General features: G+C 42.2%; 1 protein-coding gene across 1 annotated transcript; it reads right to left on the bottom strand.

Moving 5' to 3' along the window:
- Nucleotide 1: 1 nt before the first annotated feature.
- On the bottom strand, nt 2–18,318 carry LOC115590362 (myelin-oligodendrocyte glycoprotein-like). Its single transcript, XM_030431712.1, has 5 exons — nt 18,269–18,318; nt 18,029–18,130; nt 17,486–17,812; nt 67–196; nt 2–32 (listed from the first exon to the last, which is right to left on the bottom strand). The coding sequence occupies exons 1-5, from the start codon at nt 18,291–18,293 to the stop codon at nt 2–4; spliced, it is 615 nt and encodes a 204-aa protein (XP_030287572.1). The 5' UTR covers nt 18,294–18,318.
- Between the last annotated feature and the right edge of the window lie 2,484 nt (nt 18,319–20,802).

The following is a 20,802-nucleotide window of genomic DNA, read 5'->3' as shown; positions in this document are numbered from 1 at the left end:
TTCATTTCTGTTCGACCTCTGTAATATCTCTGCTGTAGTTCAAGCTGGTCAGAACCGTTCTGATACACATGGAGCTTCCTGTCGTCTCCGTCCTCCCAAACCACTTTAATGTCTTCAGGCAGGTGAACTGTGGTTTTGCAGGGCAGCTGGACAGACTCCGCCCCTGAATCCACCTCCACCTGGTAGACTGAGAGGACTACACACCACAAGAAGAGAGAAACAGAGAGGATTTTGAATTTCAACAGTACTTTATTCAAAATTCAAGATATTATAAATACTTTATAAAAACCACAATCAAAAAACAACACGGTCAATAAATGAAGATTCACAGAATCTAATTCATGTCAGTTACGTCCAAAGAACAGCTGGTCATCAACAACACAACAGAACACATGTTTATAACACCACACACTGGAACACTTTACACATCTTTCATCATTCTGTAATCATTAAAATCTAGTTTTAAACGAGCTTTCAACATTTTTACAAACAGTAAAACAGCATCATCATCCACAGCTGTCTCTGTTCTGTTTCTTCTGCTCAGATACACCAACATCTTTGTCCTCCACACAATGAAATTAAGAAGCTGCCATTTGTCTTTTTTTCTCTGAGAGGACCTGTAGCCCAGAATGAACTTCTGCTTCAAACAAACTCCCCAAATAGTCTGAAAACATGTTCCAACATCACAAACAGAGGCAGCAGTGGACAACACTCCATGAAACAATGAGAAACAGTCTCAGGATGAGACAACATGGACAGACAGGACTCACATCAGAGTTAATGACAGAGACAAACACAACACATGACAGCTGATGTCATAAAGTGGACCATACTAAATTGTTGGTGATGAGAACTCGACCTCTGTAGGACATTTTTGTTTTAATCCACTTCCACCTCGCTAGACGACCTTTAACATTCTCCCAGTTATGAAGAACAAATGAAGGATCACCTAAAAAACACTCCTCAGTATTTCAGCCCCCGTCTTCCAGATCAACCCTCCAGACACACTGAGCTTCTTCTCCACTCCACCAACACTGACAGCTTCACTTTGTGACCAACAAACTTTAACAGTCAACAGGTAGACGTCTCTTCCTGGAGCTTTCCCACTCGGATGCTCTGCAGAGCAGCATAGAGCTCATCAGAGGAGAGAGCTGCTTCCAGCTCTACATGACTCTGCTGCTCAGCCTGAGGAAGACCAGTGTAGAAGCTGAGAGACGCTGCCTGCTGCTCTCTGTGCTCACATTCAAACAGCTCACTGGAAAAGTTGACAGCATGTTTGTGGATTGCAGTGTGATCAGTCAGCAGCTGCCCAGTGTCAGACCTTAAACTGTGAATGAACCTCTTCTGTCCATTCTTACGCTCCAGACCAAAGAACAAGTGTGATGGAACATCCATCTGGGCTACAGTCTGGAAGCTGGACCGGACCAGAACCCCCTGAGCTGAGACACCCAGCAGGAAGCTAAAAGAGACTTTTTAACTTCAGTGTCTCAGTCTGGTTCTGGTCTCTGCTGGTCTCAGCTAGGCAGGGTGCTGCCAGGGATTTAGAGCCCCATGAAAAGAAATCTAATTGGGCCCTTGTTCAGGCCGGAGAAAACATGTGATGCTGTTTTATATAAAACTGCATTTTAATGCTATATTTGACTGTCATTCCCATATTAGTGAAAAGAACAACATGACAGTTACTTGGTTACTGCTCACTGTCTCCTTGTTGTCCTGCAGCTCTGATTTATCTCCACAGCTGCAGACTCACAGCTGCTGGCTTTGGATTTGGGCTGAATAAATACAGATATGAGGCTGTATGGTTGTTGTGATTTCATCTTCTGATTTCCAGAAAATAGAAACATTTCTCTGATTGTACTGAGTCACACAGTCTGCATGCAGCAGAAATGTTCTCCTCTGTTCTACTGCAGAGCAGGAAGGTGAGAGTCCCAACCTACTTTCTGCCTTTTCTGTACTGTGAGGGGTGAGAGGGGCCTCAGACAGGCTCCACTGTTTATTTATACAGAGTAAAGACATCTGATTTTAACTCATTTATGACACTAAGTACTTAAGCCCTATTCACACAGAACTAGTATAACCTGGGGACCTCCAGTAGTTTGTAATAATTGTGGAGGTCGTCTGTGATCTTAATCCTGTGTGAATCTGCCACGTCCGTAATTTGTAAAGTAAAAATTCCACCACAAATGACCTGCCATATTTCACCAACCACAGAGGTCATGTGACAATATTAATCCCGTGTGAATCGGCATCTCTGTGATTTGGGGTCGTTTTTTGTTTTTCTTCAGGTTTTTTGTGTTTTCCACCTTTTTTCTGCCTTTTTCCTGGTTGAGAATTATGGAGGCTGTGTTGGGAATTATGAATGAAAGTTTTGACAGTATTTTGGGTGCAAAATCAGGAGGCTCATTGAAAAATCTCGAAAGATAATTAGATGGATTACATGCATGGCAGCATGTGGTAAGAACAGGCTCACCAGTTATTATATTAAAGATATCCATATCTAACCGTTGTGCTGCTCCAACAAGGGCTCCGGTACAATCAATCCGGGAGATAATGTCAGTAAATTTGAGAAATTAAAAGAGAACATAAAGTTTTATCCAAAAAAATGGAAGCCACTTGGCGTTCTTCAGGCACACTCACACCGAGACAAAGAGACCTGAGAGCACCCTGTAATTTACTTTTTTCACATACATTTTTATGTTTCAAAATGCAGTGTTGGGAGTAACGCATTACAAAAGTAATGCAATTACTGTAATGCATTACTTTTTGCTGTAACGCAGTAATGTAAGGCATTACAAAAACAAAAATGGTAATATTTTACTCAGTACAAATCTCAGTAACGTGCGTTATAATGCATTTTAAACCTGAAATTAAGTGTATTGACTGAGGAGAAGATGACTGGAAGGATGTGAAGAACATCTATCTATAAAAGCGAGTAACCTCTGTCTGTCTGTCTGTGTGTGTGTGTGTGTGTGTGTGTGTTCCTCAAATATCTCTGCGGATCAGGATCAGACTGAACTGAGAGTTTCAACATGGCTGCTGCGTGGTTCAAGGGTGTGCTATTTCGCATTTGTTTGGACTGCAATGATACCGTTAATAAATTATTTCATAAATGCTCTACAAATTCCACCAAGCATTGTCCACCGGAGCCACTACAGTCACGTGCGCACCAGAGCCTGCATCACTGCAGAGTCCACCGCGACCCCCCACCTTAAGGAAGATATATACCTGGAGCGGCACGAGCTGGATCGGGATTTTGCCGGCGGTTCGGTCCCGTTCTGTTCTGTTCTGTGCATCTAAACTGACTGTTGTGGATTAATGAGATTAAATGAGTCCGGACCGAGTCTGTTCGGGTCTGAGGAGATCCGGAGACGCGCGGACAACATCGGAATCTGTGGATGTTCGTGTGTAGCTAGCCGCTAGCTAGCAGGTAGCTGCTAGCCGCTAGCTACACGGCCCACCTCCCGAAGCGACGGACCGGAAGCATCGGCACGTCCAAAACCGGACCGATATATATATCTATATATATATATATATATATATATATAGATATATAGATATATAGATATATATATATATATATATCGGTCCGGTTTTGGACGTGCCGATGCTTCCGGTATATATATATATATATATATGTATATATATATATATATATATATATATATATAGATATATATATCTAGATATATATAGATATATAGATATATAGATATATTTTTGTATTCATGACTTTTATCGGATATTTCCCAATTGACCAGTTGATGAAGATGTGTTTAATGTTTCTCAAGACATAAACATTACTTTTTTACTGTTTTATAGTGAGAAAGAAGAGATTTTCGTGTCCATCAGAAATGAGATGGAGAGACTTGGCTTAATCTGAAAAAATAGAGATGTTTTAAAAAATGGAAATGTCCCACAATAAAGGTTTATTATCATTATTGTTGTTTGTTTTGTCATCTTGTTATGATTTCAGGTAAGAGGAAGTGGGTTTGGCCTCCACATTTTTTTCACCTGCGCAGTTTGTTGATCTGATGTTCCGGTCGATGCAGAGTGAAATGTCTGACAATTCTGACTCGGTGCCAACTCAGAGTGATGAACTGATAGGGAAAACTGTAGCGTTGATAATTCCCAGTTGTGTGATCAGACCATGCGTGAAGAAGGTTTTAGTGAAAGTGAATCAGATGAAAGTTCTGATGATGACAGCCCCTCAGCCCTTGACCTGCCATCTGCATTGTCAGATTGGGCAACTCGGTTTGGTATTTCTCTGGTCGCCCTGTCAGCACTCTTGTCCATACTTAGAGTTTACCACCCTCTCCTACCAAAAGATGGCCGGACTTTGCTGAAAACTAAGATGAATTATTCTGTGGAAAAGTTAGCAGGTGGCTCGTTTTATTACTTTGGGGTTTTGAACACACTTTCCAGAACATTTGAGAGATTGTCGAGTAAAGTAAATGACAGACACTTGTTCAAATTGCAGCTAAACATTGATGGTTTGCCACTGTTTAAAAGTTCTTCTGTTCAGTTCTGGCCAATTCTAGGCATGTTGCAAGGCTTTATGAAAAGACCTGTGTTGATTGCGTTCTTCTGTGGTGAATCTAAACCAACCTACCTGTCAGATTACCTAGGGGCTCTTGTGAATGAGTTTAAGGTGTTGAAGGATGGTTTTCTCATTGGTCAAAAGACTATCTTTGTGCAAATTAGTTCAGTTATATGTGATGCTCCTGCCCGAGCTTTTGTTAAAGCGGTCAAGAGTCACACTGGATATTCAGGATGTGATAAGTGTACCCAGTCAGGTGTTTCCAGTAACCATCGCATGACTTTCCCAGAAAAAAATGCTCCTCGTAGGACAGATGAGAATTTCAAGGCTTTAAGTGACGAAGACCACCATAAGGGTGTCTCGCCTTTTACTGAGTTGAATATTGGTATGGTGAGCTGTTTCCCTCACGATTACATGCATTTGGTTTGTCTCGGTGTGGTACGTAAGCTTTTGGATTTGTGGATGGGTGCAGCTGGGCCTCTTCGTTGTCGCATGTCAGCTAGTCAAAGTTGCATCATATCTGACAGACTGACTGGTTTGAGAGCCTTTGTCCCTTCTGAGTTTGCCAGGAAACCAAGAGGACTTACAGAGAGACATAGATGGAAAGCAACAGAATGGCGACAATTTCTGTTGTATACAGGTCCAGTTGTGCTGAAGGGTATCCTAGCTGACGAGCTTTACAATAACTTCTTATTGCTTTCAGTTGCCATTCATGTTCTAGCTCGGCCCTCATAATGTTTAGTACTAAATGATTATGCCAGGACATTGCTTTGCTCATTTGTGGACCATTTCAGTAAGTTATATGGTGACCATTTTGTCGTTTACAACATACATGGTCTTGTTCATCTCAGTGATGATGCAAAGGTTCATGGTCACTTAGACCTCTTTTTCTGGTTTTCCTTATGAAAACTATCTGCAGATTTTAAAGAAACTGGTAAGGAAACCACACAATCCCTTGGCTCAAGTGATAAGACGTGTCTCAGAAATGGAGAATATCAGTGAGGAAAGCATTGCAGAGAAACAGAGTTGCATTGCATCAGGGCAGCACTGTGATGGACCTGTGCCACAAGAGTTTGTTGGAAGTTCTGTAACTCAGTTCAAAAAGTTAGTCATTGATGGTGTGACTGTTAAATCCTCATGTGGTGGTGACAGCTGCTTTAGGATTCACAATGATATCGCTTTAGTGGAAAACATTGTTCTGCATGAAGGGTTCTATCATGTAATGTACAGGTCATACACCAGAAGAGAGACATTTTTCAACTACCCTGTTGACTCCACTGAAGTAGACATTCTGGTTGTTTCAGGTCTGTCAACCAACCTTAAATGTGCCAGGCTCAATGGGAATTTAAGCAAGTTTGTTAGAATTCCTTTGTGTGAGATAAGAGATACCTTTGTTGTGTTTCCTCTGCTACACCTTCATTGAGTGGTTGTACAATTGTTCTGTTGTTTAGTAAAGGATAAAGACTGTTGAGGTCTGTTCCATGGCCTAATGGAGAAGTGGAGGTGGAAAAACTCTGATGCAAAGCAGAGGAATTTTCATTCATTTCGAGGAATTGTCATTGATTTATTGATGATAAAATGTTCAGATTAATTGTGAATCATTTCTAAATCAAAAAGGTTCTTTGAGGGTTTTTCATATGCACTGTTTATTTGTCTTCTGGAATGGTGGTGGTGGGCACAAAAGAAAAGAGAAAGAAAAAGATTACACTCCCAAGCAAAATCCTGTCATAATGTTGTGGAGTTACATTTATGTTCTCTCATTGCAGAAAAGATGTACTCAGTCATCTGTTTTGATAAAGACGAGGAGGTGGAGGTTGCACCAACAGCCTGGTTTCATGAAGGGACCTGTAGGTGGCCTCCCTACAAGAGCCAGGGAGTTCAGCGGGCCGTTAAGCAGCTGGAGGAGGCCCAAAGTACATGGCCTGTTCACACAGACGCCAGAATATTTTATTCTTCAGGTTTGCACTCTTAGATAATGAACTGATTTGTAATGTCAAAAGGAAACATAATCCTAAAATTGAGTTCTGTTCAACAGACAGCATTTTAGAATGCCGCAAGCGAGTTTCACTGGCACTGGAGCAGACGGACTATGCATCAGAGGCAGACGACCAAGACATGCGGCCTAAAAGAAAACTTAAGTAGGACTTTTATGCATCTCCACACGCACGCACACACACACACACACACACACACACACACACACACACACACACACACACATTCTTTAAAAGCAGCATAACGCACCTGCTACACATGTTGTACCAATGTTCTTTAACAACAAGGCTATGGGTCAATTTACTTTAGAATTATCATATGATAATGTTTTCATATAACAGTATTATATACCTGCTGGGCACATAACACTCTGTGTTTAATTTTGTATTACTACCTAGCAGTTCAGATCATTCTTTGTATTTGATGCGGATGTTGATGTCTTTGTCTTTTGTCTCTCTCTAACAAAGGCCAAGTAGATATATGAGGGACCAAGAAGATGAGGAAAACCTCAGTCCACCGAAAAGGAAGTGTGTGTCTTCCCAAGGCCCCCGCTATCCCAAGACCTCCCTCCAGTTCCAGGCACTTCATTCTCATGCCACAATCAGAATGTGGGTTTGTTGAGGTCCCCTCATCTGGTGAAGAGCCTCAGAATTCTCAGGTATAGAATTGCAGAATATTTTTATCTCTAGTTTTAAATAGAAATCTGTTTAAAATGTGCCCTTTAGGGATTATTCAGGATGAATAGGGATGATTGATGGTCAGCAGTCAGCAACCTTTTTGACATGAAACGTCAGATAAACCATTTGCAGTTTTAGGCTTAATTGACAACATGAATTGTTGTTCACTAATAAGGTTCATTTAACCAAGTTCATAGGTTTAAAACTGTTATATTGTTATTTCTACATTCACCTTCAGCATGTAATGAGCCTGGGGTCAAGCCTCCGCCAGGCAATAGATCAGAGTTATGGTGATATGGCAGGGTCAGAGCAGCAGCAGAGCAGTGACATGGCAGGGTCAGAGCAGCAGCAGAGCAGCAGCATGGCAGAAACAGCAGCAGCCCAGCCTATCAGTCCACCCTATCATGGGTACATGAGAGGCTGCAACCAAATGTGTGGAAGTAAGTTTGAAGGGTGCCTTCTTCCAACTGTTGTCTTGAGATCTCTCCACAGGTTTTTTATGGGACTTGAATAGACTCATTGATGGCCACTTTAGGATCATATCTGGTTACTTTTTACTTTTTGGTGTTTTAGGTCATTGTCCTACTGAGATGACTAATAACCTTGCATTATACCCCTTGATTTTTATCAGTCTTTAGATTTCATAATGCCATGTACACAGACAAGGTCTCTGGTGAAAAATGGTCCCAATATTTTCATCCATGATTGTACATGCCTTGATAATTGTAAACTACCCTTTTGAACTAGACGATTCTTTTTTCAGCTCTTCTGAAAGAAGTTCTTGTCAATCAACAAATTCTGATGGATCAGCAAAAGAACATAATCCGAATGATCCAAGACATGCAGAGATCCACCAATGCTGTCACAGGGATTCCCACCACTAACGTATTTCCCTTGAATGATAAGCCTGCCCTGTATGCTCTTGAGAGGGATCTAGGAAGTCAACCAGACCTCCGTAACAAACTGGTGAGCTGTTTTCTTTCTTATCTTTCTGCTTTCTTCTTTTCTTTTTTAAATTTATGGTTATGCCGAATAGATGATGGAAAATGGGACTCTTTTATTTTGAATTCCTAATTTTGTTGTTTTTTTCTTTTTGTACTTTAGGTCATCACTCTTGGATTGGTGGGAGGGGCAACAGTTAAAGAAACTGTGTGGCGCATTCTGAAGCAGGCATCAAAAATTATTTTGCGAAGACCATATCATGGCGCGGCCTGAATGGGAAAGTGCCGTTTGAAAAGCTCCACCTCAGGGCAGTTGTGACAGGTAAGGATTATCCTGCACCCATGTTGACTGATTTTATTGTATTTATTATTATTATTGTTATTGTTATTATTATATTATTACCAGATTAAGTTTTTCTGCTGAATTGTTTTTCTTTTATTTGTTATGTCATTTTCAGATGCTGTCAGACGTAACCCTGTATGCATTGAAGCCACTGATCTGAGCATCGCTGATGCAATTAAACGGTGGTTCTACTGGGCAGGGGATAGGGAGGGGGGGAGGAAAAATCGGCTGCCAGGCGCCAGCCGGCCGACAGTATAAATTTGTGTTAAAAAAAACAAATGTCTTAAAATTAATTGATGAGCAAGAGACACCAGAATAAAAAAAATAAAATAAATCTATTGTCTTTTTGTTTCGTTTTTTATACATACAGTTATAACACATAAGTAGCACATGAGCCTAGGATACTAGGACATAGTTTCCACATGTATAAATGAATGAATGAATGAATAAATAAATAAATAAATAAATATAATTAAAAAATATATTGTGGCATCACTTTGGTTCAATTATGGCATCCTTTTGGATCAGTTTAGTCTAGTTTTTGGCAAGGTTATGGGGTTTTGGCCTCTCTTTGGGATAGGTCTGGCAACACTTTGGAATTCCAAAATCCCTTTTGGCTCACTTTTGGCTGAGAGTTGTTTTTTTCTTGGCATGCCAGAGTTGGGCCAAATTTGGGCCGTACATCATTCAAAAGCTTATCCAAAATGGCAAGCCACATTTGGTCCAAATTTGGGCCATAAACAATTTGCAGGATAATTTCACCCAGTATAACAAAATGTGTGTCTGAACAACATTACAGACCCTAGCTTTAAGTGCACTTTGTGTGCGAAACCAAAACATCTCTCTACCTCGCGAAATAGCACAAGTAATTTAACAAAACATCTAGAGCGGTGCAACACTAACATTAAAGTCCGTGTAAACCAAAATCAGCCATTTTCTTCTAAACACATTAAACGGGTCATAAATGTGTTTACTTAAAACATGTAAAAGCCATTCGGCCATGTAGAATTTAATTTTGGAGCTAGGCTCACAAACAGTTTTTCAACATTTCTGTGTTCAGGATTTAATGGACGGGTCAGAAATCATGCAAATCATGGCCGCGTTACGTAATGCGGCCCTATGATTTGCATAAACCCCGCCCTGCTGCGGTAGTGGTATAAACACGTTCAGCGCGTCAGCTTCAGCGGTTCTCCCACTCACTCTCCAGTTTCGGATTGCATTGCTTACAATAGTTTGCAGCTAGCTAACCAGTCAACCAGTCAGCTAACCAGTCATGTCTCCTCCACATCCTCTGCATCTTTCCTGGATGCCACAGTGTGCAGGGTGACGGCGCTGTTATCTTATTTAAGTTTCCTTCGGATGACAACATAAGGAAACGGGGGAGTCCATTGACGCTGGTCAACTCCGTCCCCGGCTTGCATCCTCTCCTCCGCCGAAGAGGAGATGTGGCCGCTGCTGACCGCCGCTGACACTCTCCATCCCGCTGACGGCGGGTCCCACCGGTGCAACACTAACATTAAGCTAGTAACCAAAAGAAAGCAAACTGAGGATGAGAGTGGAGAAAAAACTAAACAGTAAAAATTAACTTTCTCCCGTTCTGCGATGCTTGAACCTCGAGAAGTGAGGAGACTGGTGGCAGAGTATGTCGTCGAAGACATGCTGCCACTTTCAACAGTGGATTCTCCATCTTTTAGAAAATGTGTGAGCAGGATCTCCGTCCAGGCTAGCAATCAGAGCCGTTTCTTGCTATAAGTGGACTCTGCGGGTGCATAGGGCCCCCGCGCCACTAGGGGGCCCCCTCAAGTTGCAAGGCCAGCTGCAATACCTGAGGAAAATATGTGAAAAGGACCTGACACCTGGCCCGCTGATTGGTCAGATCTGGTGTCTACCACGCCGCGTTGCTATGACGACCAGTACTACTAAACCAGCGCCATAGAGAGAACTCTATCACTCTGTACTAAACTAGGAGGGGGCGGGGAATTGCGCTGAGCCGTAAGTTCAGGTCATTCACGGCATGGCGTCCAAAATAGCGTATTCATCTGGTGCAGAAAAAAGAAGAAACTAGATGAAGAAAAACGCTCGCTGGATAAAAATAAGTTTTTTTTTTCATTATGTGGGTTGGAGGGGCTCGCTAAAATGTCGAATTTTTTAGCTAGCTTAAGTGTTTGCTTAAGGAGAGGGCTAAAATAAAATGTGTCTCACATGTGAAGGCCATAACACTGATTGACTGAAGTGAAACACGTTTTGGTGAACCACAGCAGGTCCAGTTCGTTGGCATTATATTTGTGAGGGATGGTGTGTGTGTGTGTGTGTGTGTGTGTGTGTGTGTGTTAGGCAGATATCTGTCATGCCTGCTGGATCCTGATCCAGTGGAGCTGCTGGTCCGTTATAGACCTCCTCTGCTCTTCAATATGTGTCACACAACATTACTTTAGGATTGTTTTTATAATTAATTTATCAATTTTAGTGTTTCCTCAGTTTGTAGGTCTCTAATGTTAAGTGTGCTAAACAACCCTAATGCATATGAGGCCTACTGTGGATTATTATGGACTATAGTGGCAGTAGATTATTGCTCTGAGGGGATTATTGTTAACTCTGCTGAGGTAGTCTTTCATCTTTCTTTTCCACATTTATTAGAATATTTATCGTGACAATATAATTTGAACACATTTTCCTACGTTCCTACAGTTTAGTTACGTTTTTGATGTATTACTTTGTTTTATTCAAAAGAATCATAATAACACAAATTAAAGTTAATTTAAAGTGAACTATACTATATAGGACCGTTAGTTCTGCCCACAGAATATATGTTAAGACCAAATCATCAGTTAAGCAAGTAGTTCACTTTGTAATACTCTGTGAAATATAAACTAAGATATTCCTTCAATATCACATAAAGCTCATCAGTCATTTATGTTTGTTTAATAACTCTTTGAAACTGCTTAAAAGTGACAATTTGAAATTGAGTGCATGCTTTAAAGCAGTGGTTCTCAAATGGGGGGGCGCGCCCCCCTGGGGGGGCGCAGTGAGGTGTCAGGGGTGGCTTGAGAGGCAGGGCAGGACACGAAGGTCTATTTTCACTGGATACTTGTCCGCTGCATTACGTCTCCGTCACGCCAGCGGAGCTGATAGGTTTCACTTTCACTTTAGTCTAGGTGTTAACTTCCAACAGGTCCGGTGCGCTGCGTGTCTGCTACGTGTCTGCTCCGTCCAGCCCCGGCAGTCCGGAGCCCTCCAGAACAGCTACAGGACTTCTATATATCTGGCGAATGCCGGAGCGCGACGCAGCAAGTCAGCTGAATTTTGCACCGAGTAGACAGGAAGTCAAGCGACGAAATAACAATATAACATCCGGTTACTTTTCAAAATAAAACACTCCGTGTTGACACCTCTAAGAAAAGACAAACACAAGCTCTTCTGCTAATCCCTCGGTCTATGCTATCTATAACTATGCAGCAGGAAATATGACGATGCTTACATAGACGTTGGGTTTACCATGAACAATGAGGAAAGACATGTTTGTGTTTTATGCAAAAAACTCTGGCAGCGGAAAGCATGAAACCATTTTGATAATCAGGTGATTGTATGCAGAATGCTGCTACTCATACAGTGGTTTATACAGATAAATAAATAAATATTATCAGGATCTTAATAGTATTTCAATTCGAGAGGGCGCGAAAAGAATTCTGTCCTCTAGGGGGGGCATGACAAAAAATAATTGAGAACCACTGCTTTAAAGGGACACTGTGCTGTATATTGCAAGGTTTAAAATAAAAACAGATTATGAATTTCTCCATTAGTGTAACATAACTCAATTAGGCCTATACAGTATGAATATTTGCTTAGGATCTGTTTTGCTTGGTAACCTGAGGAGTTTTGTCTTTGCAGGAGCAATTCTTAAGTATTTTGGAGCCGCAGAACAGGAAGCAACACTGCCGCCTTCAGCACCAGAGATTGGCAAGCAGCTCTCATATGCTGGCAAGGAAGCAGAAATGGGGCTTAGGGTAGATCTGCTTAAAACACAAGACTTAGATGATACTAATAATCATCACAAAGTGGTGTGATTGTGTTATATAGTTCTGTATGGTTCCTTTAAAGTAGGGATGCACAGATGCATCGGCTGAACATTAAACATCGGTATCGGCCGATGTTTGCCTCCTTAACTGCCATCGGCCATCGGCAAATAACAATGACATTCGCCGATGGCCGTGGCCGATGTTTATATCTTGATTTGTGGCATGAACGCTGTGCTCATGGAGAAACTCTTTTTTCCCTCTTTTTTTTTGGGGGGGGGGGAATCCAGAAACGCAGCCCTCCCGTTATCATGTGGATGGCGAATCCGCATACTTTCCAAAACAATGACGCCATCGCCGCATCCCGCGACGTCCCTTAACAACAACAATGGCGGACTACATGCTCGTGTTCGTGCCGCAGGACATATTGAGCCTTTCTTGCAACTTACTCTCCTTGTAGTTGAGTGTGAGTCTCAGCAGCAGTTCGACATCATTAAGTCCACACAAACGATTCTGGTTTTCTTGCACTCGCCATTTTCATCTTCTTCTTGTTGTGTTCGGTTTTTCCGTGTACTGTCTGTTTGTTTACAGCGCACAAGCTTAATGCGCATGCTCCGTGTCTTCTTCTCCGTTTTTGGTGAATGTCAAGCGCCACCTAGAGGCTGGAATATGAACTACAGCGTTTTCGGTCGTTTTCAGTGGATCCGTGTGGACGCAAATATTCTTAAAACGATGACGAGGAAGACGGAGAAAAAAAAGATTGTTTTCGCCCGTCTGGACGGCTCCTCAGACTTCAACTGACACGGCGTCTGAGAAAACCAAACAGCTTCCTCCAGACAGCGCCAAAGCAAAACAAATAACAAACAAGGTGATGGAGTTCATCACTTTAGATGACCAGCCTTTCTCTGTAGTGGAGGATGTGGGGTTTCGGAGTCTGATGAAGTTTATGGAGCCACGCTACACGCTGCTGTGTCGACGTCACTTTGCCAAGGTCCGTCTCCCCGAAATCTTGTCATGTGAACTAAGGTTATTTTAAAGGAGAACTTCGGTCGATTTAAACATGCAGCTTCATTGCTCAAGCTACCCTTGACTTGCCAGTACCGAAGACGCGAACAAATTTGGTCCAGCCATTACAGAGCTCTGTGAACGGAGACTTAGCATTGAACGCTAACAGCATGGGGTCAGAACTTCACACTGTGTTTTAAGCGTCTTAACATGCTCCACATCTCACACCAAAAGTTATGCAACATCAGCAGACACCTTAGCACGCTCGACGGATTGACTAGTTTGGTCTAGCTACCGGAAGACACGGATGTCAACAAACAGGTAAGTAGCTCCTTGCACAAACACACTGTTTTAACTACTTTTTTATTCAGTTTGAGTCATACACACTACCGTGCTGTGTGCTAAGGTGTCTGCTGATGTTGCATAACTTTTGGTGTGAGATGTGGAGCATGTTAAGACGCTTAAAACACAGTGTAAAGTTCTGACCCCATGCTGTTAGTGTTCAATGCTACATCTCCGTTCACGGAGCTCTGTAATGGTTGGACCAAATTTGTTCGCGTCTTCGGTACTGGCAAGTCAAGGGTAGCTTGAGCAATGAAGCTGCATGTTTAAATCGACCGAAGTTCTCCTTTAAATGTCAACCAGAAAGTGACATTAAAGGTTGTTTTTGTTTCATAAATTGGTCTAATTGGATTTGTGCTCATTCAAGGACAGTGTTATGAAGAGCTGAAAGACTTGTATGTTTCTGTGGCACAAAAAAAGGAATAAATAACAAAAAGAAAGAACATCGGCATCGGCCATCTGCCAAGTTGTTATGTTAAACATCGGTATCGGCCCAGAATTTCACAATCGGTGCATCCCTACTTTAAAGTATTGTTTTTATTGTTGGTTTGTTTTCATTGTTGCATTGTTATTGTATGCTGGTTTATTGTGTTGGTCCTGAAGGGCTTGTGTTACATTTTAAAGATTCCTTACTACCTCAACAGTATTATTCTTGTTAGTTTTTTTGTTTCTATTGTTTGCATATTGATATGGATGCTGGATGATGCATTGTGATTTTCTTTTCTGAGTAAAAGCCTATTTTATTTTCTCTACAACTTTAACTTTAGTTTTGGGTGTATGTATGTTTTATGTTTAATGTCAACTTAAAATAAAATAAAATTGAGGAATACTCCATCAGTTTCATTTATTGACCTATCAAGGATCCCTATTGTTTACCTTGTAATATCATTTTTTATCAGTTCAGCTTACTAGTGTGGGTCAGCTTAACCCCTTGATGCCTGAATTTACATGCAATTATGATAAAAGAATAATTATTTGTGTTTTTGCTTTCAAGCAGAGACTAAATTAAGTGGAGATAATTAATTTGACTGTAGCACATAGAATAGTTATAAATTTGGGTTATGATACAATTAATAATTAGCAATAAAGTAGTTATTAAAACACATTTCCCATCTGAGGCATGAAATTGATTTTATTAATGCCAACATACTATTTAAATTGTAATCTGGTTTCATGACAGACATTCAAAACTTCATCATGAAAATGATAATAAAAAAAAAAAATGTGAGTGTATGTGTGTGTACTAGATTAATTATGTTCATTTTTTATCTCAGCTGCATTTTGAATAGAAGCGGTTTGATAGGCGTTAAGGGGTTAAGATGTTTGATTTTAATTTGAGAGAGGTTTTCACGACTCTGGCCTGTTTTCCTCTTAAAATGTGACAGATTGTTGCATCTTTATGGGTCACCCAAAAGGGTTAGGAATCTATCCATTGTAGTTTGACAAAATAGGGGCCCCCAAACAGCATCTTACACAGGGCCTCCAAAAAGACAGAAACAACCCTGCCAGCAATGACAAGGTAAGCTATCATTGTCTCAACAGGTTAGTGCTGCTCGGCTACTGACTATGATATAAAGCCACCAGAACAGTGACATAACGTCAATCTGTTTCACGTCAGTCTGTATCCAGATAAAACATCCTCTCTGCCTCTGTCTGGTCTGTCTGCTACAGTACTGACCTGTATCTACAGTACTGACCTGTATCTACACTACTGACCTGTACCTACAGTACAGACCTGTATCTGCAATACAGACCTGTATCTACAGTACCAACCTGTATCTACAGTACAGACCTGTATCTGCAGTACTGACCTGTATCTGCAGTACGGACCTGTATCTGCAGTACTGACCTGTATCTGCAGTACAGACCTGTATCTAAAGTACTGACCTGTATCTACAGTACAGACCTGTATCTACAGCACTGACCTGTATCTACAGTACAGACCTGTATCTGCAGTACTGACCTGTATCTGCAGGACAGACCTGTATCTACAGTACTGACCTGTATCTACAGTACAGACCTGTATCTGCAGTACAGACCTCTATCTACAGCACTGACCTGTATCTACAGTACAGGCCTGTATTGCAGTACTGACCTGTATCTGCAGTACAGACCTGTATCTACAGTACAGACCTGTATCTGCAGTACTGACCTGTATCTGCAGTACAGACCTGTATCTGCAGTACTGACCTGTATCTGCAGTACAGACCTGTATCTAAAATACTGACCTGTATCTACAGTACAGACCTGTATCTGCAGTACTGACCTGTATCTGCAGTACAGACCTGTATCTACAGTACTGACCTGTATCTACAGTACAGACCTGTATCTGCAGTACAGACCTGTATCTACAGTACCAACCTGTATCTACAGTACAGACCTGTATCTACAGTACTGACCTGTACCTACAGTACAGACCTGTATCTGCAGTACAGACCTGTATCTACAGTACCAACCTGTATCTACAGTACAGACCTGTATCTGCAGTACTGACCTGTATCTGCAGTACGGACCTGTATCTGCAGTACTGACCTGTATCTGCAGTACAGACCTGTATCTGCAGTACTGACCTGTATCTGCAGTACAGACCTGTATCTGCAGTACTGACCTGTATCTGCAGTACAGACCTCTATCTACAGCATTGACCTGTATCTACAGTACAGACCTGTATTGCAGTACTGACCTGTATCTGCAGTACAGACCTGTATCTACAGTACTGACCTGTATCTACAGTACAGACCTGTATCTGCAGTACAGACCTCTATCTACAGCACTGACCTGTATCTACAGTACAGACCTGTATTGCAGTACTGACCTGTATCTGCAGTACAGACCTGTATCTACAGTACAGACCTGTATCTGCAGTACTGACCTGTATCTGCAGTACAGACCTGTATCTGCAGTACTGACCTGTATCTGCAGTACAGACCTGTATCTAAAATACTGACCTGTATCCACAGTACAGACCTGTATCTGCAGTACTGACCTGTATCTGCAGTACAGACCTGTATCTACAGTACTGACCTGTATCTACAGTACAGACCTGTATCTGCAGTACAGACCTCTATCTACAGCACTAACCTGTATCTACAGTACAGACCTGTATCTGCAGTACTGACCTGTATCTGCAGTACAGACCTGTATCTACAGTACAGACCTGTATCTGCAGTACTGACCTGTATCTGCAGTACAGACCTGTATCTGCAGTACTGACTTGTATCTGCAGTACAGACCTGTATCTAAAGTACTGACCTGTACCTACAGTACAGACCTGTATCTGCAGTACAGACCTGTATCTACAGTACCAAACTGTATCTACAGTACAGACCTCTATCTGCAGTACAGACCTGTATCTAAAATACTGACCTGTATCTACAGTACAGACCTGTATCTGCAGTACTGACCTGTATCTGCAGTACAGACCTGTATCTGCAGTACTGACCTGTATCTGCAGTACAGACCTGTATCTGCAGTACTGACCTGTATCTGTAGTACTGACCTGTATCTACAGTACTGACCTCTATCTACAGTACTGACCTGTATCTACAGTACAGACCTGTATCTGCAGTACTGACCTGTATCTACAGTACAGACCTGTATCTACAATACTGACCTGTATCTATAGTACTGACCTTTGACTTTCAGCACCACTTGTTTCTCCTTCAGTTTGCGTCCCTCCCTGTTGTAGACGGTGCAGGTGTAGATGTTCTTGTCTCTCTCTGTGGGGTATTTCAGGGTCAGACTGAGGTCTCCAGGTTCTAGCAGTTTTCTCTTCATCTCTGTTTGACCTCTGTAATATATGTCCTGTTCTCCAGGCTGGTCAGAACCGTTCTGATACACATGGACCTTCCTGTTGTATCCGTCTGTCCACTGCACTTTAGCGTCTTTCGGCAGGTGAACTATGGTTTTGCAGGGCAGCTGGACAGACTCCGCCCCTGAATCCACCTCCACCTGGTAGACTGAGAGGACAACAAACCACAACATCAGCTGAACAGACAGCAGCAGGAACTGTGAGGGTAACATGACTTCACTGTCCCATCCTTCTCTTATAATCCCAGACCTCACTGTTTCATCCTTTTCTTATAAACCTCACTGTCTGTCTCAACAGTCAGGGAACTACCAGAGTAAAGATGCTGCCCAGGTGCATAATGGGTAGTGTAGTAGTAGTGACATACCTGACTTGAAATACTGCCTAAAATGTACTAAAAGAGCTCCAGAAACAAGAAGTCCAAGAACCAGGAGAACCAGGAGAGCTTTGGCCCAGGATGGGAATTGTTCTGTGGGAGCCAGAAACATAAAGAACATGACCTCTGACCTCTGACCTCTGATCTGTATCTACAGGAGGTTTTAGGGTTAGTTGCTGACCTCTGACCTCTGATCTGTATCTACAGGAGGTTTTAAGGTTAGTTGCTGACCTTTGACCTGCAGCTGTACATCCATCACTCTCCGTTCTTTCTGTCTCTCCCCTCTGAACCATCTGACGGTGCAGGTGTAGGAGCCGCTGTCAGAGAGGTGGAGTTTTGTCAAACGGAGGCTGAGGTCTCCAGTTTCCAGAGCGTCAGTCTTCATGGATGTTCGGCCGCTGTAAAGCTGGTTTTGGTCTTTAAGTTCGTCACCTTCCTGCTGACGCTGGTGGACAGTTGAAGGATTGAGATCGTAGCGGCTCCACACCACTGAGGGCTCGTCCAGCTCACCAGCGGGAAAGTCACAAGGCAGCAGGACAAACGGGTCCCAGTCATACACCTCCACAGCTGAGGCATGCTGGGAAACTGTGAGGTCACACAGACAGAGAGGGTCAATGACAGCAGCCTTATTTCATGTCATGAGTGAATGTGGTCCTCTGCAGTGTGTGCAGCCTGTAAACGGTGCTGCTAAAGCTCAACTCAGACTCTGTGTGAATGAAGGCCAACATTTACATCCACATGTGACGCTGCTGTCAGCAAAGCATCATTATTACATTTGTGAACAGAAGCCATCAGAATGTGAGCGAGCTGCAGGGATCTAATCCTGAAGAACAGAAGTGAGGACAGTGTGACTGTACAGTCTTCTACATTCATCAGGGTTTAAAGACACAGTGAACATCTGCTGCCTTTAATCTGTTCTTCATGTGTTTCTGTGAAGAAAACATGGTCCTGCAGCTGAAACACACTGATGAAGTGAAGATGACACAGATCCACATTAAAGACATGACGTTGGACCGAGGTGACGATCAGATCAGAGGGAGGAAGGTTATCTTACCGTGCACGAGGATCACAAACACCACAAACATCTTCATCTTCCTGCCACAACTACAACAAGCACAAAGTCCTCTTTACTGAGCTTCACTTCAGAAACACATGGAGGACATCAGTTCACAGCCAGTCGTCACTTTGCTGCTGCTGACCGTCCACTGACACCAGGACTGAACTGGACTTTCACTTTGAGCTGTTTCCAGTGAAGCAGCTGCTGGAATCTGAGCAAACAGGTCCAACATGTCTTGTTTTGATACGTTTGTGGATATTATCTTTTATATCTCACACAGACGTGTGTGTGTGTGTGTGTGTGTGTGTGTGTGTGTGTGTGTGAGAAGCCTTCAGATGAAAATAAAATTGACTAATGGACGATCAATATTCCGTATGATGTAAATACTGATTAGTTCATTTGTTAAGGGAGTCTGGTGACAGACTGGTGTTGACCCGTCGGCCGTTGTCAGTTCAGAGTTGAGCTCCAGAGTTTGTTAAAGCAGCTCTCTGGAATGAAGTCAGACTGCCACAGATCACTTCTGAGGAAAGAGGAGGAGCTTCAGTGTCCTCACACTTTTCAGAGCTGTTGGTCCAGTTTGTGTGAGCATGAAGCAGCTTCAGACTGACAGACAGGAAGCTGAACCTTCAGTCCTGATGATTCTCTGTACAAGAACCAAACGTCTTCATCAATCTGCAGAGTGTTGTGGAATTTCAGTTTGTATGACCATTTAGATGAGATGAAGACTCAGAGACACCGATGACTTACGTTGAAATAGTTTAAAGAACAAGATCATGGAGGAGCAACACAACATCACATCTGTGACGTGTTCCAGCAATCTGAACTCGGCACTTCCATGACAGTAAACCAGCCACATTATAATCTTTGCAGAAGCATTCATCTAATTACTACCCTACAGCAAGCCAGCATATAAAACGGTACAGTATCATCACTGCTTGGTTCCACACACACACACACACACACACACACACAGCTAACGTAGCCTTAGACCTATATTAGCTGGACAATAACCTAGACCACTTTCCAGACTTTCCAAGGTAACACATTAACACAGCCTGCATAACAAAAAGAAAATCATGGGCGAGCAAGTGCAAACTAGAAATACAGGCAACACATCTACTAGGACAAGACGACCAAAGAAATCTACTCCCTGGTTTACTGACGAAACCCGGCGTAAATCTAAACTGGAGGTTTTTCATCTTGCCTGGCATGATAGTGTACTAAACTATAAGCATGCTCTAAATACTGCTAGAACAGCATATTTCTCCAGCATAATAAACAATAATAAACACAATCCTAGATTTCTCTTTAACACTGTGGCTAAACTTACTCAAAAACCACAGTCGGTGAGCTGGGCACCCTTTAATGCAAATGATTTCTTAGATTTCTTTTGCAATAAAATTGATGAGATCAGAATTAAAATTAACTCATCATCTCTGGCTTCCTTGTCAAACTTTGTCAAAAATGTTCCTGCTGCTGATTCTCAGTTAGTCTCAGCTCAACACTTTTGAAAATATCTCCCTTGAGATACTGTCTAAAATTGTCTCATCCTCTAAACCAACTACCTGCGTCCTGGACCCCTTTCCAGCAAAACTGTTTAAAGACCTATGGCCAGCACTGAGACCTACAATGTTAAATATTGTTAACTCATCACTCATGACTGGATCTCAGCGCTGCATTTGATACTATAGATCATGGCATACTGTCA

Source organism: Sparus aurata, chromosome 10 (assembly GCF_900880675.1).
Source record: "Sparus aurata chromosome 10, fSpaAur1.1, whole genome shotgun sequence".
In the NCBI taxonomy this organism is placed as follows: Eukaryota; Metazoa; Chordata; class Actinopteri; order Spariformes; family Sparidae; genus Sparus; species Sparus aurata.
This window is presented reverse-complemented; position numbering and strand designations above follow the sequence as displayed.

Bases quoted from the DNA above. Each gene is read 5' to 3' on its own strand.
- LOC115590362 (XM_030431712.1), bottom strand. From the start codon at position 18,293: ATGGATGTACAGCTGCAGGTCAAAG. The intron at 18,131-18,268 runs GTCAGCAACTAA...TGGCTCCCACAG, and splicing joins TGTACAGCTGCAGGTCAAAG to AACAATTCCCATCCTGGGCC. The intron at 33-66 runs GTATCAGAACGG...CTTGAACTACAG, and splicing joins GACGACAGGAAGCTCCATGT to CAGAGATATTACAGAGGTCG.